This window comes from Coccomyxa subellipsoidea, assembly GCF_000258705.1.
Source record: "Coccomyxa subellipsoidea C-169, whole genome shotgun sequence".
Taxonomy (NCBI): domain Eukaryota; kingdom Viridiplantae; phylum Chlorophyta; class Trebouxiophyceae; family Coccomyxaceae; genus Coccomyxa; species Coccomyxa subellipsoidea.
In genome coordinates this window covers 25587-50649 of record NW_005178021.1, presented here as the reverse complement: position 1 = coordinate 50649, position 25063 = coordinate 25587, and the positions used below count along the sequence as shown (strand labels likewise).

At 52.4% G+C, this 25063-nt stretch overlaps 4 protein-coding genes across 4 annotated transcripts; 2 read left to right on the top strand and 2 right to left on the bottom strand.

Moving 5' to 3' along the window:
- Position 1: 1 nt before the first annotated feature.
- Positions 2 to 4909, bottom strand: COCSUDRAFT_49150 (hypothetical protein). Its single transcript, XM_005643113.1, has 11 exons — positions 4816 to 4909; positions 4556 to 4648; positions 4327 to 4404; positions 3960 to 4113; positions 3715 to 3851; positions 3471 to 3530; positions 2681 to 2880; positions 2153 to 2363; positions 1636 to 1730; positions 1063 to 1265; positions 2 to 802 (listed from the first exon to the last, which is right to left on the bottom strand). Exons 1-11 carry the CDS (start codon positions 4885 to 4887, stop codon positions 387 to 389), a joined length of 1719 nt encoding a protein of 572 aa, XP_005643170.1. The 5' UTR covers positions 4888 to 4909; the 3' UTR covers positions 2 to 386.
- Positions 4910 to 5074: 165 nt separating this feature from the next.
- COCSUDRAFT_54845 (glutamyl tRNA amidotransferase, subunit A) lies at positions 5075 to 9757 on the top strand. The gene is made up of 11 exons (XM_005643112.1): positions 5075 to 5251; positions 5383 to 5536; positions 5742 to 5922; positions 6156 to 6335; positions 6583 to 6691; positions 6956 to 7123; positions 7486 to 7700; positions 7922 to 8035; positions 8288 to 8422; positions 8755 to 8917; positions 9242 to 9757. Exons 1-11 carry the CDS (start codon positions 5083 to 5085, stop codon positions 9421 to 9423), a joined length of 1770 nt encoding a protein of 589 aa, XP_005643169.1. The 5' UTR covers positions 5075 to 5082; the 3' UTR covers positions 9424 to 9757.
- A 295-nt stretch (positions 9758 to 10052) lies between these two features.
- COCSUDRAFT_49148 (DUF185-domain-containing protein) lies at positions 10053 to 17465 on the bottom strand (the record flags this gene model as incomplete). The annotated part of the gene is made up of 13 exons (XM_005643111.1): positions 10053 to 11078; positions 11219 to 11300; positions 11462 to 11579; positions 11687 to 11938; positions 12240 to 12444; positions 14454 to 14616; positions 14969 to 15194; positions 15466 to 15605; positions 15927 to 16036; positions 16211 to 16321; positions 16581 to 16745; positions 17146 to 17250; positions 17421 to 17465. The coding sequence occupies 13 exons, from the start codon at positions 17463 to 17465 to the stop codon at positions 10179 to 10181; spliced, it is 2622 nt and encodes an 873-aa protein (XP_005643168.1). The 3' UTR covers positions 10053 to 10178.
- Positions 17466 to 18351: 886 nt separating this feature from the next.
- COCSUDRAFT_49147 (LETM1-domain-containing protein) lies at positions 18352 to 25035 on the top strand (the record flags this gene model as incomplete). Its single annotated transcript, XM_005643110.1, has 15 exons — positions 18352 to 18806; positions 19165 to 19303; positions 19551 to 19719; positions 20123 to 20205; positions 20535 to 20751; positions 21050 to 21295; positions 21559 to 21705; positions 21873 to 21970; positions 22211 to 22334; positions 22646 to 22798; positions 23178 to 23332; positions 23611 to 23791; positions 24035 to 24091; positions 24265 to 24363; positions 24850 to 25035. The coding sequence occupies exons 1-15, from the start codon at positions 18485 to 18487 to the stop codon at positions 25033 to 25035; spliced, it is 2376 nt and encodes a 791-aa protein (XP_005643167.1). The 5' UTR covers positions 18352 to 18484.
- Positions 25036 to 25063: the final 28 nt, after the last annotated feature.

Sequence of the window (25063 nt, the reverse complement as noted above, 5' to 3'; positions counted from 1 at the left end):
TATGCTGTTCAAGTTACATCTGGTGGGTGGTGCTCAAAAAGCCAAAGCAGCCCTATACATAATGTGCCTGCACCTTGCTGAGCGTGGCTTTAAGTGGACAACAACGCCCTTGTAAAAGAGCAAGCAGTCTTCACTACTAGAAGGCGCATGTCAATCCTTCAACAGGCTCATATTCTATTGTGGCGACTTGCTCCCTGAATTGGCGGTCTGAGGTCCTGTCTAGGCTGTCAAGCAGTCCCTCAACAAAGTCAGGGCAAAGTCCATGATACTGTCTGTCTACATTTTGTCCTATTTTTGCTTCCTGCACTTTTATCCATGCATGGAGCACCTTGCAAGTTAAGCGGCTGCAGAGCTGAATACTGTTCAGTGGAGGTAGCACTGCAAAATCAGGTTCTGCGCAGGCCGCCAGAGTAGGCAAGCAATGCCCCAACAAGGCCCCCCAACACAACCCCAAGACCAAAACTGACCGCATTCGAATTTGCACTCAAATTCAAATCCCGGCCGTCCTTTGCCCCTTGCAACTCACACTGCATTTCCACATCCCCGTCCGTGCTGGCAGCCACGTCAGCTGGCTTCGCGGTGGCTGCCTCTTTCGACTCGCTCACCCCTGAGTCAGGGTTTTTCCCAGGGGTGATGCCCACCGGGCAGTACACGACATTGCTGCCGTTGCCATTTTTGGTGCTTCCATCAGCAGAGCTGGTGGCAAGATCGCCGCTGGAGACAGGCTCCATGGAAAACAGGCTGCCCTGGCGCTTGAAGGGTGATGCAAAGATCTCCTCGCTTGCATGGCCGTTGGGCACTTCTGCAGTCCGCCGACATACTCCTTATTTAAGACATCCACTTAGAGACAGGAAGACCGGTTGCGTTGCATGTTGAGGGGACTTGCATACGATAGCAACAGAATACAGACTTTGTCTGGCCCTGGAGAATGCCTGGTATGTAATGGTCATATTGTGCAATTCATTCTAGAATTCACTCGGGGCAACCTTTCAACTAGATCTACAAGGCTTGTTTCAACCTTCCCCTTCCAAGCCTATTAATTTTAGATTCAAAAGCGCCCACCTGCTGCGGCGGGAGCGGCGGCGGAGGCTGCGGCGGGGGCGGCGGCCGAGCGGAAGTGAGGGAACAGCCCCGGCCGGATGTCCACGTCATCATCCACATCAGCGCCTGGCGCCCGCCGAGGGCTCCTGTTCAGGCCGGCTGCTAAGTCAATGGAGGGCCGGCGCTCCAATTCAAACGCCCCCTCCCGTGCCTGTGATTCTGGCCTGCCGGACAACATTCATTGCTTCAGACAGTGCAACACGCACATGTTGCATGGGGTCCCCAGGATACAAGCCAGGCGTATCTTTGCATCCCTGTCTTGACAACCCTGCCTGACAACCCTGTCTTCAACATGCTGCAAGATGTAGAGCTCTGGATCCCAAGGTCCAAAGATAGCAAGCATTGTGGCATGAGCTGTGAAGCAGGAACTGCCTCCTTGCTGCAAGTTTTGGCAATGTTTAAGGCTTCCAGAATACGGCACCACTCAGGCGCCTACCGCAATGCATCGGATATGCACACGGAGAGACCTGTGGTACTGGTAAGTGATAACGCATTATTCCACACACAAGTCCAGATAGGAAACAAGTGGCACACCTGGCCTGTGAGGGCTGCCTGATGTTGTCTTCGCTGCTGCGGCCAGGCGCCGCCTCGTTCTCCAGCAGAATTTCCCCATCAGGGTTGTTGTATATCTATATGCAAACAGGTCTCTCACGTTAGCCATAGAATCTGGAGAAGCTTGAAAAACTGCTCAAAGAGCTCAAGAGTTGATGTCCTGAAATTTTAACAATATAGTAGTCACAGTGTGGCAAGTAATAACCCCAAACTCCAAGGAAAGAGCCTTTATGCCTCACAGAGCGAGAACTGCTGTGTTGCAGTCAGCTTTTAAGGTTGCCAGCATGGATCGGCTCTTGTCCAAACAAAAATATTTAATTCCGATAGGCATAGGCCCATGGAAAATTATATCTTGCTTGGATCTGGCGAATCCAACAAGGGAAGGATTTTGGTAGCCTTTACATTCAGCTTGTCTGCAGACGCACCTTGCCTCTGGCAGGACCAGCATGTGATAGTTCAAAAGATGGGCTAACAACAACGTGCAAATAATCGGACCCACCGTCTTTAGGGGCGGGTGTTCTGTGACATGCTCCAGCTCGTGAGGGAACTCCGTCTTGAGGACGGCCGGGGAGGGGTCCTGGGGGATGAAGCCCTCCTGGAAGCTGTGCGCCGCCTTGTCGGCAGCTTCTGCGCTGCTCCTGGCAGCTGACTCAGCGCTGGCCCCCGAGTCTGATTTGGCTGCACTGCTACCATTGGTGTGTGCATCCGCCCTGCACCAAACAACAAATCAAAGTTGCACATTGCTGAGTGGTGTTCGAAAGGGAAACAACATGCATGTGTTAGCTAGACTACACGGAAAGCAGCCAACTACGTTTCCTGCAAACTGACGTTAAGACATGCTATCCCAAGATATTGTGCCTCGTTCGCTCTTCAGAACGGCAACATTTGTCTTCACAAGTCAGGACACAAGACTTCTGCCTCACTTGCAGGTAGGAACATTCATCTTCACAAGTCAGGAGGCAATGTTTCACGGTCCATATCTCAATGCCGACAAATGTCAGATAACGCTTTATAAACACAATGTTACCTGGTCTTGATGTGGAGCTTGGGCAGGCCAGAAGCCAGGGGCTCGTCCGAGTGCGCTGACGTGGCCGCCACTGAGTCAGCGGTGGCGATGTCTTCCGGCGTTCCCTCCGGCGCAAATGCGCGCTGCGCTGTGCGCTTGATGGCGTCAGCATACATCAGCAGCCGCGCGTCCACGTCCCACCCCGTCTCCTTCTGCTTTGCCTGCACTTACAAATGGTTCATGCTCTGCATGGGTTAGCAGAAGGGGTGGCAGTCCTCACCCTTGCCAAACACCGATACCATTTATGGTTTCTCAGAGTATACCATGTTAAAACGTATACTGATGTGAACATCGAAAATGCTGCTAATGAACTGCTGCTTATGACGCAGCAAGGGGCTGCGTTCCTCATTGACCCGTCACGCAGTCTGGTGCAGCAATGGGATAGCGATGCTGTCTTTCAGGACCTCAAGAGTCCAGATCAGCAAATATATCACGGGGAATGCTATATCCTTCCAAAGGGGGATCGGTGTATCAGATCATCTGGAGCCCAAAAGGACTTTAGGGACACTACGTGCCCGGTCGGGGGACCTTAAAATACTGGTGCGGGGGGCAGGCCCCCCCGATCAACCACTGCAGAGTCCTTGCAGCCCACAGGTTTCTCACTTCTGGCGAACAACCAACAGGTCGCAAAGTTGACATGTGCAAGACGCAAATTCTGCAATTCATGACCTGGTGCTACCATTCATTTGCACTTGCACCTGCAGGAGTAGATCTCTAGCAAGCAATCCTGGGGCAGGCTATGGAAGCTCACCAGCAGTGCATCGTAGAGGCCGTCGTAGGGGAGCAGGAACACATCAATGAACTCACCCTCCTGCAAACACAAGCCATCTCCTTAAGTTTGGACAAGCGAATGGGAGATTGAAGCGCAGGCAAGCAATGACTGCTCAAGTCACATTGAGTATGCGCTAGCAAACCACACCAGGGAGTGTGACAAGTCTCTTTGGACGCTGCGAGATGGGAAGCAAAGTACGGTGGGTGCAGAAAGATTCCCTCACCTCCAGCTCAGGGTTGATGTCAGCATTCTCGGAAGCATCTGCGTCCACATCCACAACGGCAAACTGCATGTTGGCATTGCTCATGCCTGGATCGCTGAAGCAGATGGGTGACACCTCCGTGACACGCCCAGTGTACCCTGCAAGGGCAGCCCCTCCCACGACTTGGTAGTAGCTCTTATGTCACCTCAGACGATTCATACGCGCAGCTCAGCACAAGAAAGATGCTGCCAACTGGATCTGAACACAGTCCGCGGGGTCATCCAGGATGCATGGCTTGGGAGCTCGCAGGACTACAGATCTATTTTGCAGAAGAGAGGAGTACATGCCTGTCTCCTCTTTGAGCTCCCTGACTGCCGCTTCTGCTGCAGACTCCCCTGTATCTATCAGCCCCGCCGGAAGCTGCAGCCCAAAAGAAAGACTGTTGACGAATTTGTATTTGAATTTGACGAAGCAGCGGGCGGATGATGCAGCAATTTTATGCAAAGGTTTGCAGAGTCATCAAGATTTTGCAGCCAAGCAGGTGCATGTGTCGCCATAGATCGCATGCTCAGGTGCTGTCGGGATTTATGTTCGGTGACCGGGTGGAAGGCATGAATGGAGCGAATGGATCACCTCGATGACTGTGTTGCCCTGAGATGGGCGGAACTGCGCCTCCAGGATGACCTTGAGGGGCTCCTCCTTGGAGCGGACCTGCCAACAGATACCACCACAGCAGTCAGACGGCTGGAGAAATATTCAAAAGAAGCTTGTAAGGTCTCGATGATCCTATCAGCATCCCAAGTCCCCCACTGTTGTGAAGAGATCGAACGATCCCAGGGACAAGCTTGGCAATAGCTCTTACCAGCGTGATGATGGCGACGCCATCGACGTCGCCATGCCTTGACAGGCGCTCGGCTGACTCCCAGAAGCGCAGCCTGCCGTGTGGGTCCTCATACTGCACGACACATAGTAAAACTAGTCAGTTTCTAGCTTGAAGGAAATTGGGCGCTCTTGGCACATCATGCTCACAGACTCATCGCAGATGGGACGCGACTTGATGTTCAATAGGAACCAGATTATTACTTAGGATGCACAAAATGACAGGAGCTATCAGAAGCTCACCTCTATCCTTTTCAACGTCAGCCATCGGAAGCCGTGCGGGCCAAAATCCGTTCTCCTGGTGATCTTCGACATCTGCTATGCCATTCTGAATTTGTGATGTTATAATATTGATATTGAAGGAACCTTAAACGTCCGAGAGCCAGGACCTGCTGATGGTGAAACCCTCTTGGAGCTGCATGAAACCCTCATCCTTTGCCATCAAGGCGAGTGGACTTGCGGCAAATACTATTAACATACATGATGGATTTGCACAGGGCCTCTCATACAATGCTTTTGAAGGAGGCAGGCCTACTTGGCGCCACGCAGCCAGTCAGGATGCTGTGCAGCTTTTCCTCTTCTCCATTGCCCCACCACAGAGTAGCGCAGCAGTTCAGACAGTATAGTAGAACCAACGTAGCCATACATAACGAATATATTAGCAGCGCAAAATCCACTGGTAAGGGCTTGAATTCTCTCAGTGGACTGTGCGCTCCAGGTTCGCAAGCCATGCTTCAACAGATTCACCACAGATGAATACTGTGTGCTGCGAAAATGGTTTCTTGTGAAAGAAAGGATATGGATGGACAGGTGCCACCGGACTATTTCCTTGCAGCGCAATGAGCGGCCAGCACAGAAGGACCAGGAGCCTTGTCTCATGTGCAGCTGCTGCAGCAGCGCCTGCAGTCACAGCAACATCACTCATACGACAGATACAGCATGACCTTCGATCAAAGGCTCGCAGGCACGCTGACTGGTGCCCCTTAAGTAAACAGTTCCTCCCAACGGTAGTATATTTCTTGTTGTGCTGCACACCTGTCAGTATGCAATTGTTCCCTTGCCTCACAACATGCACACTGGACATGTTACCTTGGATGGGACAAGGTAAGGCAGTTGAAAGCAGATGCATGTGAGTTTAAGCGGCCTGACATGTGCTGGCATGCATGCAGTGCAGTAGAGATCACAGAGCAGTACCTGGAGCAGCTGGAGGCAGCTGAGCCGCAGATTCGCAGCTTCATCACAGTGGCGGCTGAGTCAGCGCGCCTATCAGCTCGCCAGCTGGACGACAGGATAGCCAGGGAGGGTGCATCAGGGCTGGGCCCGCTAGCCGGCGTCCCCTTTGGAATCAAGGTGTGCATAGAGTCCCTATGTAAGAAGAGTGAAACTGCAAGCCCCAATCTCAAGCTAGACTTGCAGGAGGTGCATTGTGGGGCTTTGCACCAAACTAGGAGCTTGGCAGATTTGCAAGGGCGCTGCATGCCAGGCGCTGCATGTACATGTGCCGCTCCCAATGCCGGTGCAGGCCATTGTGCATCCACCCTTACAGTTGATCAGTACTGGTTGAGGAATAAATTCTGATGCAGGACACACTGTGCACAGCGGGAGTGGAGACGACAGCAGGAGCGAGGGTGCTCAAAGGATACGTACCCTCCTACGACGCCACGGCCGTCGCTCGGCTCAAGGCGGCCGGCGCGGTCATGATCGGCAAAACAAACTGCGATGCCTTTGCCATGGGTTCCACCACAGAGTCCAGCGACTACCAGGTGACTCACCTCATGATATACTCGCAGACTTGAAATTGCGAGTGTCATCGCCTCAAAGAGCCATGTATTCGTTCTATGTAATGCAGGGCAGTACTTTTGGTTGTGGTAAATGTTAGAGTGCCCAGTGCTTCCTCCTTAAATAAGCGCTGGCGTCGACAAAGATGGAGATTGGCTGATGCGCTTGTTGAGATGGTTATTGGGGGACAGGAATGTAGATCATTTGATTATATTGTGTTCCCCTTTGCAGGTCACCCGGAATCCATGGGATTTGGACAGGGTTCCAGGGGGGTCTTCAGGCGGCTCTGCAGCTGCAGTGGCTGCCGACCAGTGCGTGGGGACTCTGGGGAGCGACACAGGTCAGCTAGACTAACCTTGACCAAATTTTCCTCAGAAATCTCTGCCAGCTGCGTCTGTGCAATCGGACTGCTCGCTGTATCGACCTTAGATCTGTGAATGCAATGCCAGAGGCATGTGCAATAAAGTGGCCGTGACACAGGGTTTTTTACATTTATGGGCATCCACCAGATCTGCATGCTGATATTTCTCTTGCAAGAACCCGCCAATCCCAATAAAGTGCAATTCTTTACAAGTGCTTTCAAATTTTGTGATTTATGTAACAGGTGGCAGCATTCGGCAGCCAGCGCACTTCTGTGGCGTGGTGGGCATCAAGCCCACATACGGGCGAGTCTCAAGGTCGGGATTGATCGCGTATGGGTCCTCTCTGGACTGCGTGGGTCCTTTAGCACGCACTGTGGAGGACGCTGCGCTCATGCTCAGCACCATAGCAGGCGCGTCGAGCCACACTTGAGCACTTGAGATCTTGTGTTGTTGCACCCGTGTCATGGCGAAAAGTCGGGGGCCTTGAGCTGCCAATCTCAGGAAAGATAGGGGATGTTCTTCGGAGGATGGACGTGAGGCCAGTACGCGTGAGCAAATGCTTCCAATGCAGAGGGATTGCCTACTTGAGCTCTGAGATGTGGTGACACCTGAAATTGTGGGGATGCTTTGGCGGCAGATGGAGCTTTTGACCATGCACCGATGCAATTTTGGGGATTTGTTCAAGAGCTTTTGCCGGGATGTGAAGCAGCGGTATGGTCGGGAAGCTTACTTTCCAAGAGGAGCATCTGGAGGAATAATCGCATGGCTGCAGGGAGGGATGACCTGGACGCCACGTCATCGCCACGGCCGGCGCAGGATTATGCGGAGGGCCTGCCCCAGGCCAGCAGCCTCAGCAGCCGCCCCCTGGCCGGCAAGCGCATCGGCATCATCCGTGAAACTACGGGCGCCGGCGTTGCCGCAGGGGTCTCTGACGCATTCGCGAGGGCCGCGCGACATCTAGAGAGCCTGGGCGCTGACGTGGATGAGGTTTGGCTCCCCGAGCTATATCTCCCTTTTTGCCCTTTTCATACCAGGCCCCAAACATCGTAGCCAAGAACTGTTTCATACTGTCATGACTAAGTGGTGTTGTCCATTTGTCTTTGCAACTGCTGCAATTGTCCGCCCAGCTGTAGGATTACACTCAGCAGGCTTGGAGCGTTGTGGATTCGAATGAACGCCAGCAAAAACTATATTTGTGATGCTGCCAGGTTTCTCTGCCATCGTCAGATGCCGGGCTGCCTGCTTATTACGTCATCGCCACGTCAGAGGCCTCCTCCAATCTGTCGCGGTTCGACGGCGTGCGCTATGGCCTCCACAAGCAGGCATGCGCCTGCTGTGCCGTCTTCAGAATCTATGCCATCTGCCAAACAAAGTATCGTTTCATATATGGCAATCCTGAAGGCGGAGTTGTGCGTGGAAACAACATATGCCTCTGCTCTCACAGCAGAGGAATGCAGGCAAGGTGTCAGGCAGCTTCTAGAGTGCAGGTCGTGCAAAACTATTCTTTCAAGCAGTGAGACCTGTCACAAACTTTGGATTGTGATGCGTGACCTTTCATCTCCGACCTGATGCAGGTGGCGAACATAAGGGAGTTGTACAATGAGACGAGGGGCGAGGGGCTAAACGCAGAGGTGAAGCGCCGTATCCTCATGGGCACCTACGCTCTGTCAGCCGGTTACTACGACGCTTACTACAAGCGCGCACTGCAGGTGTGCAGCCTTGTCCACCTCTCCATGAACTTTTTTCTGATCTCACTCAGTGCATGAATACCAGCTTCCTGTAGCTCTTATATAAGACACTTGCAGAGGTAGCAGGACAAACCAGAGGGCTCACAGTGCCGTCCTTGCACATGGTAGCGTGCCTGCATGTTTCCTGCCCCTGCAACTACATTAGACATCACGGCAGCAGGTCCGGTGATGGGAGAGGCAAGTGATTTGCAGGCCCCAATAAGAAGAGTGTTTTCCCATCGTGTTTCTGCAAATTTGCAGCGCAAATGCCATCGAAGTCTGCGTTTTCACATCAGTGGCCGTACCATGTGCAGGTGCGGACGCTCGTGCAGAGGGAATTGTATGCTGCTCTGGCAGAGCACGACGCGCTCATAAGCCCGGCCGCGCCAACAGCGGCGTACAGAATAGGGCAGGTCAACTCGGATCCGTTGGAGATGTACAAGGGCGACCTCATGACTGTCAACATCAACCTTGCAGGTCGACTCCCCTTTTCTTTCAAAGCCATTGATCAATATCAGCATTAGAGGAGTTTTGGGAGGGGTGAGGAAACCAGTGGCAGCAGCAGAGCGTACAGTATCATCTTACATGTGGCGTCAATGCAGCTCACTGATATTCTCGCTGCTTGCATGCAATTCACAACTCATTCCAGGTACCATGGAGGTATTATTATGATCTTGTTTGCAGGTCGTGAAATGTCTTCTACGCATTTTCTGCATGGGAAGGAAAGTCGGCTGTGAGCTTAATTGGGTTTGAATGCATGGGGTCAAGCCTAGCAGTGCTGACAAGGAGTGTGCCATGTAGGCCTGCCAGCAATGGTGGTGCCATGTGGATTTGAGGAGGGCGGAGGTAGCCAGGGGCAAGCTCTGCCGGTGGGATTGCAGATCATCGGCCGCGCTTTTGGCGAGGCCGACATGATCACCATCGGACATATCTTTGAGCAAACCTGCGAATATGCCCGTGGCAGACCTGAGGGCTTCAGGTAGAAGTCAACAAACATACCTGGGGAGCAAAGTAGTCATGGTAATGTCTAAGGAGTTTAGGATAGTGTTCTGTGACGAAAACCCGTAGTAATCTAGAGATCACTGAGCTTGTGGGTTAGCCTCTATTCCTTTAAGTTGTAATGAGTTGAAGGTCTGCAATTGCCCCTTGGTGGCGCCAGGGTGGCGCCTTGAAGGGCCTTTGCAAACCTGTTCAGCTGCTACTAGTACAGTACAGTACAGTACTGTGATGGGGCAAAATATGTATTGCAGGTGGCGCTTGTTTCTTTAGAATTATGGGTATTGTAAAACAATGCTCCCATCATGGGAGTCCCATGTCTTCACATAGTGACTGCCGGCACCACCTGCTTTGTATTTGTACATTGACGATATTGCATGTCTTGCTTGTGAATGACTGATTTGCAACCACAAGCGAACACGCAGAAGGATAATTTTACAACGATGGTGTGTGCAGCCTCTTCATCAACCCTGAAACTCTAAGCTCAGTTAAACCCCCCTTGATATGGTTGTGCATTTGTGCAGCTTTCCATATGCTCGTCAACCTCTCAAGCATTAGCATGCAAGAGCTCACAGGCCACCTTTTGAAGGTGCATGACATTGCAGCCATCCCTTTCATGTGCATTCCTCTTTTAAATGCTGTGAAATCCACCGCATCAGCGACCACTACATTAGTTTCTGTTGATAGTTTCCCACCTGTCAATAACTCGCAGAATCGTCTTGGGAGTTTCGTTGTCTCATAATCAGAAATTGAGCCTAAAAACAAACTGCTTGCCTGCACGGGCCACATGCTCTGCTTCAAGGTCTACCCTGATTCGCTTTAATGTCTGCTTTGTGTACCTGCTGAACACATCCGGCGGGACAACAAAGAACAGCTGCACTGCCTGCTGTTCGCCCCGCATTGCACGCACAGCATTGGTCAGGCCCTTTGCATTGATCCTGTGGTCTCCAAGCACAGTAATTTGGAACAGCTTGTCTGGCTGGACGACTGCATCGATTGCGGGCAAGTTCTTGCTCCTGCCCCAGCCATACACGCCGTTGTCAAGCTGTGTGGTGATGTCCTGGAGGTACCACAAACCCACAGAGCTGCTGCATGGCTCGAGCTCAATCTTGAAGGGGCCAGCTTCTGCGTCTTGCAGGTCCCTGCAGCTGAAGGTCCCCCCGCGCTGCAGGGCCACATGTGCATAGCGCTCCCAGAGCGCTCCCCTGAAGGCTGCGATGGTGGGCGTACCCCCCGATGCTGCCAGGAAGTCGTGTACCTTATGTTTCGTGAAATGCAGATATCTGTTGATCAGCTCTGCCTGCACCCAGTCTGATGCGAACACCACCGGGCCCCTCAGATAGCCTGCTTCCACCGTCTGGTGCAGGAGGCTGTGGCTGATTTCAGAGGCGCTACTGAGGTCTATCATGCCGCTGGCGAGATTGTCGATTGTGCACTCGTCAAGAGCTAGCTGCAGCAGGGCCTGGTCTTCCGAGTCAGTGTTCTGGAGCACAAAGCGGGGAATTCCGCCCCACTTGCTGTACCTGCTCGCAACATCTTCCTCGTCCTGCGTGCTGAAGATTTGCTTGCGGGCTGCCTCCACCTCTCCCCAATTCCATGTGGGCATGTGCCTGAGCAGGGATTGTGGCCGCTTCTTGGCTTCCTGCACGGTCAATGGGCCCGGCCAACTAATTTGAATTAGGCGTGGCCTCTTAATGCTGCAAGGCCTAAAACTTGTACAGCTGCAAGGCACTCCCCTTGCTTGCGATTGCTAGACGGCTGCAAGCTTGCACAAGCTCGCACCTTCCAGACATCCCAGTCAGGAGAAGTGACAAGCACCGTCTTGGCTGCTGTGTACAACGGAGGCTTCCCGTCCACCAGGTACCTGCAAAGCATACCTGCCTCAGGGCAATTGTACCCTGCAAGCTCGCCGCTGTCACCCGGACCATTCGCAGTTTGATTGCTACCTTAAGGAATGACTTGGAAGCTCATCATGTCTGCGGATTTCTCAACTCTGCGGTGAAGGCCTGCAGCGGACCCTCGCACACTCCCGTGGGACTGAACAGGACCACCGCACTTGCACCCCGCCTGTCCCACACGAATGTCCTTCCCAACTGGACCAGCAGCCACATCAGGAAGTAGAGGAACAGGCTCTTGCCAATACCTGCGTTGGAATGGAGACGAGAATGGTCATCACATGTACTCTTGACTGCAAATGACAATGCTGCAAAATGCGACCAGCATTCTGTTTTGTCTTCGAGAAGTAAGTACCTGGATTCCCAGTGATGATAAAAGTGTGCCCCTCGGCCTCAAGGTATTCGAGCAAGATTTGGCTGAGCTCCAAATAGCACCGCCGCACAAGAAGGCTGCTATTTCTTTCTTGCGGGAAGCGGGCATTGTTGCCTAACTGCAAGAACTGGGCTGAATCAAGTGTGCTCAGCTCCTTGACTGCAGCAAGCTGATACCAGAACTTCTGCAACTCTGGTTCAGCAGGTAGAGCGCTTGCCGCTGTGAGGACTGCACCTGCGGAAAGAAGGGAGCAGCCTTATTGCAAAAGTTGGTGCTAGCTCTGAGTGTTGTTCTTCAAGTCTACCTATCTATCTATCTAAATCAAGTCCATGAATCCACCACAGGGTGATGGTACCAAAACCAGTCTCTGGCTGCAGCTTCAGCATATGAGACACAGATGCCACAGTTCATGAGTGCAGCGCCGTCCACTGACTGGGAGTGTGCACTAACGCACTTGGCAGCGCTTGAAACCTGACTTGGAAGCTGGCCATAGGGCCACCTGTCAAGGGGCAATGCAGAGCAGCAAGGAACTCACCTGCTGGGCCAGCCTGCTGAGTCTGCAGGGCACCGAATAGCTGCAGCAGTTTCTTCTCCCTTTCTTCAAGCCGGTCCTTCTCCTTTTCAATGACCGCGCGATTCGCAGGATCTGTGGTCTTAAGAAGCTCCTGCAGCTGGTGGGCAATGTTCTCCCCCACAATTTGCATCTGGAGTTGGAGCCATTTGATTGGCGGCTGAGCCATCTGCAGAACATACCAGTACATCCTTTGGCTTACTGCAAAAACTGCTGACAGTAGCTTTAAGAGGTCAGCGCCAGATTTGCTGCACTCTCCTATGTGATGAAATAAGATATCATCTCTTGAGCTATGCACATTGCACTGGAGCCTTCAACTCAGCGCGACAGGGCAAACGATCAAGCAATGAGGTGGCTTCCCTACCCAGAACTCGCACGGTGCGTCCATAGGTATATTATTTCATCTGATTCTGTCTTAGACGAACGAGCCTGACAATCTCGATCTAAGAGTCCCTGGCAAGCACTAAAGAACAATCACCAACAACTCGCTGAGCAAGCTGTCCGTCGCCAACTCGAGAGGGTTCGATGCATCGAGGCATATGCCAGATCAGGCGAACAGATCTGCTCGATTGTGCCTGCCTGGCAAGTGCCTTTGGCCAGCTGCCAATTTTCACTAGTTCCAGCCATAGGAGCACGAGAAGCACGATGATGGCCTCAGTCCAATCGACTGCATGGAACCGCAATCTTGGCTTTCCTAGACTGGGCCTCACATCATCTACATCGAGACTGAAGCACAGGGCGTGCCAGCCAATTCATAGAAGGGCATTATTGTGCCAGACCGGGTGGACAGAAAGTCCGTATCCAGAATACACTCGCTTGTGGGCTGAATTGGAAAGCGTAAAAGTGCGCTTGAGCAAGTTGGAGCAAAGCCAGCATAAAAATCCTTCGGAGTCTACAGGGTTACAGAGAGAGGTACAGAAAGATTGCTTGAATTCAATTAATACTCCTGCTGCCTATCTCGTGGAATCCCAGCCTTGTTCTGTCTGCTTTAATTTGTCCTAAAGCAGCCCATGCTGTTGTGCAGCGTGGCGGTGTCCCCTGGAAACTTTTGATATCCACACCAATAATGCTTATTCTATACATGCTCTGTATGACGTTTCTGTGGAGCCTGTTCTGATAGGTAAGTGCTGCTGTTTTTGCTGTTCTGAAGTAAACGTTTAAAGGTGCACATGCCAAGGATATCATTGCACTAAGAGATTTTTCAATGGACAATCAGCAGAGTACATGCCATTCACGAGGACTCAACGGTGTTGTTCTTCTCGAGGCAACGGTGTCAGATGCTGATGGGCGACGGCAGTCCGGCTTAAGAGGCAAGGCAACACCGGCGGTACCATAAGCTGAGGAATTGCAAATACTAGCCATCCTTAATTATCTGTACAAAAAGCGGGCATTCCTGTATTCCGCAAACTCCACTGATGTACTAGGAACAAACTCCACTAATGTACTGGACCGTATAAGTCACTGACCGTATGAGAGTCGGTGGGCCCATACTATACATACCACAGAATTGTATGGTCTGGTGTACATGTACTTTCATGCATCTTATGTGAACACTTCCACTGCGGGTCATCTATTGCAAACCCCTCATTTTTCATCGGCAAGAAAAGCAGTCTTATTGATAGTGTCAGTTTTCATGCCAGCTGGCTCTGTTCAAGACTCCCTTTGCATGTAAGCACGTTGTACAAATCACGAGTCGAAGGGCAGCGGGACCGTTTTGCTGGCAGGAAGGATTGCAAAGGCCTTGTATGTCTGACCCATGCCTTCCAGCTTCACCTCTTCCTTGCTTGCATCCTTTGAGCCACCTTCCTTTTGAACACTCCCGGCTCCACTGCTACCGCTGCCCTCCTGCTAGCATGCTCACCCACTGTCACCCGCTGAAAACACAAGATGAAAAGAAGAGAGATGCAAGAGCATACAAGGGGCTGATAGCGCCAAATAGGAAGAAAGGGTGTCTTTTGTGCTAACGGCACAAAAGACACCCAAAGAACCAACTGTGATGGCATAAACACGCAAGGCAAGCCAGAAGCTTCAGAAGTATTGGAGGGCGTAAGTGTCCCCGCAGAGTTGTCAGGAACGGTCCTAGTGCACAATTGAGGAAGAGGGCCAATATTGAAAAAGGGAGAGCAATAAGAGTGCAGGAGGGAGGTAGCGTGCCTGATCAGGCTCGGAGCCGGTGACAAGGCGCTCATAACTGCTTATTAAGTGGCCGGCTTCCTCTTCTGAGGCGTTTTCTAGCAGCGCCGCCAGCCGCTCCCGGATGCCGAGCGCTTCCAGAAACTGCGCCTGTGGTATGGGGCCGTGGCAGCACGCTGCGCCCTCTGTCGCCTCACTCACTCCCTGCCTGTGTAACAAATGCCAGAGATCGGTTAGAAGATACTGGTGGCACCTTGCATCACATGCGCTCCAAAACACACGGTGCAGCGATTCAGAAGTATGACTGTGGCAGGGGCAGGCCTGAATTGTAAGAAGGAGGGAGAGATGGGCCGAACCAAAACCACTTGACGCAGTCATGGCACATTGAGAGAAAGAGAGGCATCATGGAAGGTTCAGATGACCTAGAATCTTCCTCATCATAAACATCTTGCGGTTGAAAGTGTACCCTCAATTCTTCATCACAGGGGATCCCCAGGGAGGCCTGCAATTGTTTATCATGTTGAGATTCGTACACCATGATGCAGCAATGACATCATCACCTGAGAGCGCTGAAGTCAACGTGCGCGCTGAGGTCAGCGAGCCCCGGCGCTGACAGCATGTTGACAAAGCCATGGTCACGGATGGCCGCCAGAGAGGCCGGGTAGGGGCGATCCCTCCCGTAGTCGATAACTAACGCGGCGCCCCCCTCCTTAGTCACCCGCCGCGCCAGGTCCCCCGCTATCGCCATGCCCTGAGGACAGATCTCCAGGAAGCGCAACCACTGATCTGCACAGGGAGCCAAAAACTCCTGGTCTGGACTTTCTTGCAGATGAACACAAGGTTTCCTGTCCTAAAACTCCAATGCTTGCCCCAAACAAGTAGTCAGGATAGCATGAGCCTCTCAACCTCCGCCTGCAAAGTTGCTAGCACGGGTGAAGAGCAAAAGAGCAGCCTTGCAGCCTCTTGATCCATAGAATCAAGTCATATTCTTGAGTAGCAGTCCTTGACCCTCTGATGGCCATGTCGATTTACATAATTTTGCAAAAGGGATGCAGACCAGCATCGGGAGGCAACGCCTCAAGACGGCGTGACAGGAGCAGCTTGGAGGCTGGCGTCTGATTTGGCGCCAGGACCATGCGCAGGTGCAGCGGGTCGCTGTCATCATCTGACACGTCCACCAGGCGTTCCCTCCAACCCCTGCCAAGTGCACAATCAGTGAGCACTCCATGCCTGCGGAAGGATACTCCCACTTGCAAACCAGATCGCCAGTCACATTAAGCCATGGAGAGGCAAAGCTAGCTCTCGAAGAGCATTGAGCTGCAGAGGCACCTTGTTGCTCAGAGCAGGCTGTTGGAGGTCCTCAGCTTTACAGCTTAACAATCTAGCAACGGTGATCTCAGTCCGACACATGCCGTGGTGGCCAGAGTTAGACCATTTTGTTCACCAAATATGCCATAGGAGCAGAGGAGGAAGTTGAGAGCCAAGCGATGCAGCATGATATAGCACCATGCGGTTCACCTGTCTGTGCGCTGGAATTGGTGCACAGGCAGCGCATCAAAGAATTCGTGCGCGATGTAGATGGCGGGTGAGTCACTGCTGACTGTGTCCAGGCTCCTATGCCACCTCACCTGCACATCCAGCTCGCCATCAACTGAGCTACTCACATGGCTTGACAGAACTACCACCTACTCTTCACAAAATTGAGATCTTCACAAGATTATTGAGACCACTGGCATGGCAAACAGCACATGACCATGGGACATACGGCTTGGTAGGGATTTTGCGGAGAAATTGAAGCGTACCGGGATTCCAGTCAGGCCGCTGGTGTGGCCCTCAACTCCATCATCAGACACTGTCGCTGTCGTGCTGCAGTCCAGAGCGCTTCGCTGCCGCTCTCTCAGAGCATCACTCACCTGCGGTGACGTCAGCAGCCTTGTCCCAAATCCTCTTTGCAGGAATCTAAGGTTCACATGGGCTGATAATGCCTATGTGCCGGTTCTGCTCGGGTTGTTAACAAAGTAAACCAAAACCCTCCCGTTAAGTGAGAGAGTACGCGAGCTTGCAAAAGCATGCAACAGACCCCGAGCAGCATCACAGGTGCAAATATCAGGATGTCTGTAGGAAACTTCATCCATGTATATATGTTCAGAGGAGGTGAGTAGGAGGACTCACCTCAACGAGGTCTGCAGAGACAGACAGGGCAAAGTCCTTGAAGGTGGCTGTGGATCGCAGCAGGTCTGCCAAGAGAGTGCCCCTGCCAGGGCCGAGCTCCACCAGCCTCAGAGCATGCGGCCTGCCCATCTCGTGCCACATCCACACGCACCAGATGCCCACCATCTGCAGCAGCAACAGGAAACTTAATATAGTACCATTATTACTAGTAGTACATTTCTTTCTGCCAAGAAGCATGGTTCGTCTGCAGGCAAGCAGCCGCCACGCGAAACTATGCGCTGTGATGAACCAGAGGTGTATATCATGTAGAAAGGATGAAAACAAGTATGTAAGTCATGTTTAATTGCACAGCAAAAATAGACAGACACATGTTGTCCTGTTGAACTAGAGACACTTGACTAGTTTGCCATCATGGTTTGTCTCGTGCCGCATGGTTTCCTGGTATATTTCCCTGTTACAAAGTGTTTTTGGGCCTTTGATATAAAACAGCCTGCCAAAAAATTTGCATTGATTTTCATGGCCTCTGTTTGTAACCCGCAGCAAAGACATGGGAGGCAGAACGCACCTCTCCAAAGAGCTGTGAGATTTCAGGTGAGGTGATGAAGTCGCCAGCCTCCCCAAACACATTTCTCGTCGTGTAGTATCCCGCGCTCGGGTTAGTCAGCACCTCCTGCGCAGAAAGGCATTCATTTTCTGTATGTGCGTTCCAGCAGTAGAGACTTTTTTCTCTGCCAACTGCCAACAGGAAACTACAGTCCACTTATAACAGAGCATGAAAAGGCAGAACGTGAGGGGTTTGGCGCCAGCAGAAACACTGGGTTATTCACAGATGTGTCTTACCGACATGTACTCCGCAATGGAGATGGGGCCGCCTCGGAACTGCATCACAAGCGAAAAGTGTGAAGGCTGACTTAGGAAGTCACACAACAGTCCATTTAGTGCATTGCATTGACATATAAGTATAGTATTGGCATTGTATGTGCAATTTATTTGGAGCAGTACAGCTTCGATAATCAGGTCAATCACCAGGAGAATCACATCAGTACCTGTATGAGAGCCTTGAGGTGCTTGCACATGTCTGTCTCGGGCTCCTTGCCTGCTGTTGGGCTGTGGCTGTGTGGCTGAATTTGAAACAACCCACTGCGGTCGATCGACAGAGATGGGCTGGCCACATTCGCTATGTGGGCGTCATTATCCCCCCTACTGGATCGATTGGACGCATCGCTGGCAAAATGCCTCTCGCATTCACTGCGCCCTGCTACAGCCATTTGCATTCACCATACAGGCATGATCGAGCCGGTAGAAAATAACTGGGGCAATTTGAAACAATTGAATGGCAAATCGAAATGGAGTCTATTCTCTTACAGTGCCAGAAAACGGACGATGGCCTCTCGGCATGTACTTGATGGTCGCCAGTGCAGGCTCCCCACGCGCGGTTGAGATACGACGACAAGAATCTGGAGTGTCTTATCATTATATTTTTACAGTGCTTGCAAGATGTTGACTTTGCAGAAGCGTTCCGGTATCAAGATGTAGTTAGCATGTGGCGAGGATCTGGGAACAAGCAATACGCTGCAGATTTCTCATGTATGCCTGGCACACAGCGAATGAAGATCCAAAATTTATTTAATTGAGCCAAACTCTAATATCTGAAGCAATTGTGGTGCCGAGAATGCATTGAAGCAAAACTGACGTGGCACATTACGGAAGAATTAGTATAGTCAGACGCGAATTTACATGCAGGTTCACGCCTGTGCTATTTCCATCGTAGCGTCAGGACAGCGCCTTCAGGAGATGTACTGCACAGCCTGATTGTGCAAAATGTTGAGGTATCGAGAGGAGTTGTTATGCAGAAGTCCTGGGCTTTGAGGTAGCACGTGAGCGAATCTAGCCTTGGCTCCCCAATGGCGTTGAGAAGGACTGCCACCAGCGGACTAAGGCTCCTTCTCAGAAATCAAGAACTCAACGGGGCTACAGGCTGGCATGTCATATCAAGGGAGCTGCAGATACAAGCATCCAGGCAGATATTCCCTGCATGTTGTTCCTTGCTTCAGCCACAGGACAGCCAGAGCTCGTGGGATAAGGGCAACAGGAGAAATGGATTCAGCAACACACCATTCCTTCCTCAAAGCGCGCAGCCGGCTTTTGCACAGCCTACAGAGGAAGAGCAGGAAGATAACCAGCGGAGAGAAAAAGTGCTGGAAGAGTCACCACCTTCAGCGACTGGTTTGTTTCGAGCATCATAACAATTCGTTTCATAATGGCCCACAATTTTCAACTAGTGCGTATAGTAACTGTACTTCAAGGTCGTAAAGGTGGGCGGTCAACTCTGCTTGAAGGGCGTGTCCATCAAGACGATCCTTATTGCAGCTGTACATTCCATCATGTGAAAGCCTCATTGGTTTGATCTATAAACCTTCTTTACTCGTTTGTCATTCGATTGGGTCCCAATAATGCTACTAGCTGGACAGTAGGGTTCAGGCAGATGTTGGGTGCTTGTCTAGGTCGTCACCTGTTCTTCTGCTGACTTCGACCTCATCCTCAATAAGTGACCCCTGTAATGGGAATTTTTGGGGTTGTGCAGCAATTATCTCGGCTGCTGCTGTCACCGGAGATGCCAAGCTTTGTGATGACGCCATCGGCTCACTACAAAAGGCGCGCAGCAAAGCGGAGGCCCGCAGCAGGAGCAGGAGTCAGTTTGCGGAGACAACCATTGCAGACAGGTTGGCTTCCTACCTGGTGTTCTGATGGCATCCTGCATGATATTCTATAGAGCTCTTACCTGTGTCGGGCATACAAAGCAGTGTCATCAGCAAGCTTTGCAGTGTCCCTGCCAGTCTGCCCCCCTTGGAAAGCAGGGCCGTGTATGTGAAAAGGCACTGGAGCTCTCCAGGCTCATGGCTGTGGCGCACAATTGCAGGATGATGTGCGATTGCACGGAAGAATGCAAGTCTCCTTTGTTCCATGCAGGGTGAGGACGCTGGCGCAAGCAACATACTCGTTTGTGCGCATGTCTGTGATGTTCACAGTGTCGATGCCTGGCCGCATTGGGCGCTTCATGGCGCTGTCCAGAGCCGAGCGGCGCGAGGTCTACAAGGGTTGGTGGCTGGCCACCAAGAAGGAGGCCAAGCACTACTGGGTGAGCCTCGTGCTGCTTAAGTAGGAAGCAGGACACTTCTGCTGCCTTTGCTTGGTGTTCAAAGGATATGAGGCCCGTTTGCCTACCAACACTGACAGTAACATCTTAGGATATGGCCCACCCTAGACAAGAATATAGCCCTGGGTATGAGTGCACACATGGAGAACGTTTAGGATTGACTTTAAAAATTGGGAATGTTGTGAATATGCCTAACCAGCAACTTAGCAGTGCAGGCGGCAGAGTGACGGCAACTTGAAGATGGGACTGAAAAAAGTTGGTTGAGGGGTGCCTTGATCGTGATAGGTTGGACAAAATGAGCTGCTGGCAGAATCAAAGGCTTGCTGCTTGTTGTTGTGCTCTTTGGATGTTCTGTGCTAAGCAGCGTGTGTGTTGTGATTTGCAGTCTGGAATGAAGCTGCTGTATGCAGAGGTGAAGATCACTCTGCGCCTGATCAACAAGGCGCTGCATGGGCACCAACTCACCAGGTGACTGCTCCAAATCTCTGATTATATGAAAGCTCACTCCCGCAACACCATGGCAGAAATCCAACAATCTACCTCCTTCCTCATCTTGTCCAGTTCTCCACAGCCATCTGAATTCAGGTGCAGATGGCGTCACCCCATGAGTTGTGAAGAGCTTTACAGGCAAGCCCAGAAAAGATCTGTTCTGCAGCCTGTCAAGCAAGGGCAGCAGGGCGACAAGTGATTGGTGGAAAGCATGCAGAAAGCTCTGTCATTACTTGTCGGCCAATATGGCTGCATGCCTGGTCAGGCAGTACATTACAGACTGGTTATTACTTGTATGGTCTCATCAGGCGCGAGCGGCGGCAGCTGACGCGGACGACGGCGGATGTCTTCCGCATGGTGCCCATGCTGGTGATCCTGGCGATTCCCTTCATGGAGCTGCTGCTGCCTGTGGCGCTCAAGCTGTTCCCCAACATGCTGCCGTCCACGTTTGAGGACAAGCTGAAGAAGGAAGAGGAGCTCAAGAAGCGCGTCGGTGTCAAATTGGAAGTTGCACGCTTCCTGCAGGTGAGCTGACCTCCCTGATCATATATAAGCACCTGAAGAGGAGCTTCAAAGGCGGTCTTTGTTGCCGTTTAAAGCTTGCGATTGTTCTGATCAGGCTTGCGATGGATAGAGATTGACCCGCACTTGCTTGAGAAGGCCGTGTTGTTCACATAGAGCCATGCTCCATGTTCAAAAGCTCATGGAGCTGCACAGGAGGAGCTCTCAGGACAGGCTTGTCAAGAAGCCTGCGTCAGTTGCACCCCAAGGGATGTATCATAAACCCAACCCAAACCCTATATGCACCGTATTTTTTGCGCAGGACACGGTGTCGGAGATGGCGAAGAACATGAAGTCCAGCAAGACGGGCGAGACGCAGGCCTCCGCAGCGGAGCTCTACGCCTTCATGAAGCAGGTTCGCGCGGGGCAGCCGGTGAGTCAGTATGAGATCGTCAAGTTCGCGCAGCTCTTCAACGACGAGCTCACGCTGGACAACTTGGAGCGGATTCACCTCGTCAATCTCTGCCGCTTTGTCGGCATCCAGCCCTTCGGCACCGACGCCTTCCTGGTGAGCGCCACCTCTCCGGGCCCTGTGATTTCCCCTGCTTCGGCTTTGCTCTGACACCCAAGCCTGACAACAATTGAGGCAAAGCATGCGTTGTCATCGAACTGCTGTACTAACGGATCATAATGACCCATATAACAGATGCCAATCTACTGAGAAGTGCTGTGGGACCGCCAAACTGTATGCATGCGGAGCACTACTGCAGCATTGTGGGCAAGCTTTGTGGTTGATACCATTGCTCATAGCAAGATGCGCGCATGCGACAGGTGGCGCGGCTGCGTTCGCACCTGGAGCAGATAAAGCGCGACGACCGCATGATCAAGGCTGAGGGGCTGGAGGCGCTGTCCGAGGACGAGCTGCGGCAGGCAAGAATCTATTTCCACAAAGGACCTCCTTTTCCTTCAAGTTCTGTTGTATTGCAAGGCCTAGCTGCGCAAGGGCAGCAGAAATTTTTCCTCGAATCCTCCAAAGAAAATGGGCTTTTACCGCATCAGCATCTTGTGATGTGGTAGTGTTGACCCCTGCCGCTCTCCATCTTGAGTATCCAAATGTAAGAAGTGTAAACTTGACGCTGCTGCAGGCGTGCCGGGCGCGAGGCATGCGCGCGCCGTTCGGGGAGGGCGCAGTCATGTTCATGCGCAAGCAGCTCAAGGAGTGGCTCGATCTCTCCCTCAACAGGTGCGGCTGCCTTGCTTTTTTGCACTCAGATCGAGTCTGTGCAGTATATGGTATTGTTGAGAAACCTTCAATTGGCCACTCTTGACGTTGAGGCTATATGCTCATGCCCAAGCTGCTTAACTTTTGTGTGGATTCATCTGTGTTCTTGCTGCTCCTTCTGGCATGTGCAAACGCAAGGTTCCGATACAGTTTGTTGTTGAGGATGAAGTAGGTGGTCTGACGTAGCACGAGTGCATGCAGGGCGCTGCCAAGCTCGCTGCTGCTGCTGTCGCGCGCGTTCACAGTGACGCAGCCGCTGGAGTCGCCACGTGAGGATGCACCATATGAGTCCCTCAAGGAGACCATCTCCTCGCTGCCCAACAAGGTGCGCTTCCTGGCACCCTGGCTTTTTATTTTCTGCAGAAGATCCATGCCCCTCCACTGTGCGCATGAGTGTCCATGTCAAGGCATTTTGGCTCTACATCCTTTTGTGGCAGCCATCTTTTGCGCATGGGTTCCTTGAACGATTACGAACAGAGGTGTGCATACTGAACTACAAGCCTGGCATGGCATTTACCACGAGATGGATGAATCCATGAAGTGGAAGGCTGGCCACATTTACACTGGATAACCCACTCACATGTGAGAGTCTGCACTGTGATGCTGATGTGGCGTGACATCATCGTGGCTGTACAGGTCATCGCTGAAGTCACGCTGGACCGCGACGGTGACGCTGACTACGACCGCAAGCTGGACCAGCTTAGGCGCGAGGAGGAGCTGATCGTGGAGGAGAACAAGGAGGCCGCCGCACTGCTGCAGGCCGAAATCCCCATCATCCAACCCGGCCAGGTGGCACTGCTTTCTTGGGACTATACACAGCCGCACACGGTGCACACATGATCAGCTGAGCTTTCCAGGGAGGCTTTGGACGGTTTTGTGTAAGCTTGGCACCCTTCTTGAGAGTGACGCGCTCCCAATAGGTGCTTTGATTGACTGGTTGTTTTGCCGACAAAAGATGTCAAACAGGAGTGGTCAACCTTGCAGCACTGGTCAGGGGGGCAGCAGAGACAGCCGGCGTCTTGCAGGTCCTGACCCCTGCATGGATAAGGCCACACCATTCAGGCCCATTTGCCGCTGGTCAGGACAACACTCCCTTTCTTAACTCCCTCCAACGCCATCGCTCTCTGCTTTAAAACAGCGTGGCTTACGGTATGGTGCATGCATGCAGAACGCGCAGGAGGAGCTGTCGGCAGCGGCAGCAGCGGCGGTGGTGCGTGAGGCGCAGGCGTCGGCGGTGATGGACGTGTTTGAGGGCGAGAGCGCGGAGGAGAAGGCATGCAAGATCGCAGCCGCCAAAGAGGAGCGCATGCGCAAGGTCATCAGGTGCGGTCAATGGACCTTTCCCTTGTAGTCAAACCCGTTAGGTCTGTGCTTAGAGTCCACAATGTATCTAGATAATTTTTGAAAGTTTTTTCTTCTAGAGATGCTGCAATCTTGGCCTTCCCAGCTTCCCAAGACTCGCAAAACCTTCAATTGGAACTCGGGTCCTCCACAGCTGTGACTTGCGCATGAGGCCGGACGTGGTGCACTTGTGCATTTGTTGTGACTTGCACCCTCACAAGATATTTATTGTAACATGGATTTTCCGCGTGCTCCTGTAGCGCGTTGGCGATGCTGGCAAGCAGCAGCGGGGTGAGCAGCGAGCGCAGCGCGTTCATGGGCCTGGTCAAAAACGAGATTGAGCGGCTCAACAGTGAGATCAGCGCGCGCGGCGCCCTCACCATGATCTTCCAGCGCGGCAACATCAAGGCGCGTCTCTCACCTTCCCTGAAAAGTTTGTATGTGCATCTTCTGCAGGCAGCCCGTGTCCTTTCAGGTAGTAGCAGAATCTCAGATTATGCTAGGGATTATTCGCGTCATGTTTGTTTTTTTCCCCGGAACTCTCAATAATTCGCTTGATCTGTTCAGTAGTAGTTATTTGCAAGCTGGCTCGGTGATTAGGGCGGCTGCACTTTTGCATGCACGAGCTTGCTATCCAGAGTTGTTAGTCTTTATTTGACATGTGAGACTGGCTTGCGCGCACAGGTGGAGAAACCGGCGGAGGTGAAAGAGGTGATCGGGCAGAAGCGGCTGGCTGACAAGGTGTGACACATGCCACTCTGGAGTACATATGTACGACCTAACAGACTCCTTGGTGTTGTTGTCTGTTCCTTGGGTCCTCAAAATCAAGCTGTCAGGCATGCACCAGTGCAGTGCGTCATTCTTTGCAGTGCATCATGATTGCCTGTAACGGTCGTGGTGTGTGAAATCTGCAGGTGACGGGGATCCTGGAGCGCATTGAGAAGGAGCTGGATAGTGTGGAGTCCAAGATTGGCGAGGCCATGCACGTCCTGGACACAGACAACGACGGCATGGTGCGCTCATGCGCTGTATCTTAATATGCTAAACGCTCTCAAGTGCCACGCCTGCTTGTGGACCCGGTATGAAAGGCAGTGTTGCACGCAGCAGATGGGAGCATGTGCTGTGCGCGCAATCAAGTCTCTGTCCGCACCTTTGCGCAGTGTGCAGCATGCTGCATGTCTTATTCCCTGAATGCAGTGATCAAAGACATTGTAGATTCTCTGGAGGCACAAACCTATAGAGATATGCTTTTATCTGTGAGCGTTTACTGGCTGCTGTCAGACGAGCGCCTCGATGCTCGCCGCTGTTTGAAGAAGAGTCTCCAATGCTCGCCTCTGTTCTGGCGAGTGCCTCAATGCTCACCAGTGTCCAGGGAAGAGCCTCAAATGCTGGCCGCTGTTCGGACAGAAGCCTCAGTGCTCGGCGCTGTTCTGAGACGAGTCTCAGGTGCTCGCCTCTTTTCTGGCAAGAGACTCAATGCTGCAGCATGTGGCGCGCAGGTGACGCAAGAGGAGCTGCAGACGGCGATGGGTTTCCTGAAGGAGCAGCTGGGGGAGGACGAGTTGAGGGCGCTGCTGGACCGCCTCAACGACTGGCAGCAGGACGGCGCAACGCCCATCGACGTCGGCAAACTCATGAAGATGGCCGAGTCTGCAGAGCCCCTGGCACCAGGGTCCTCATCCTAGGGTTTCTTGCAATTCCTCAGGACCCTTG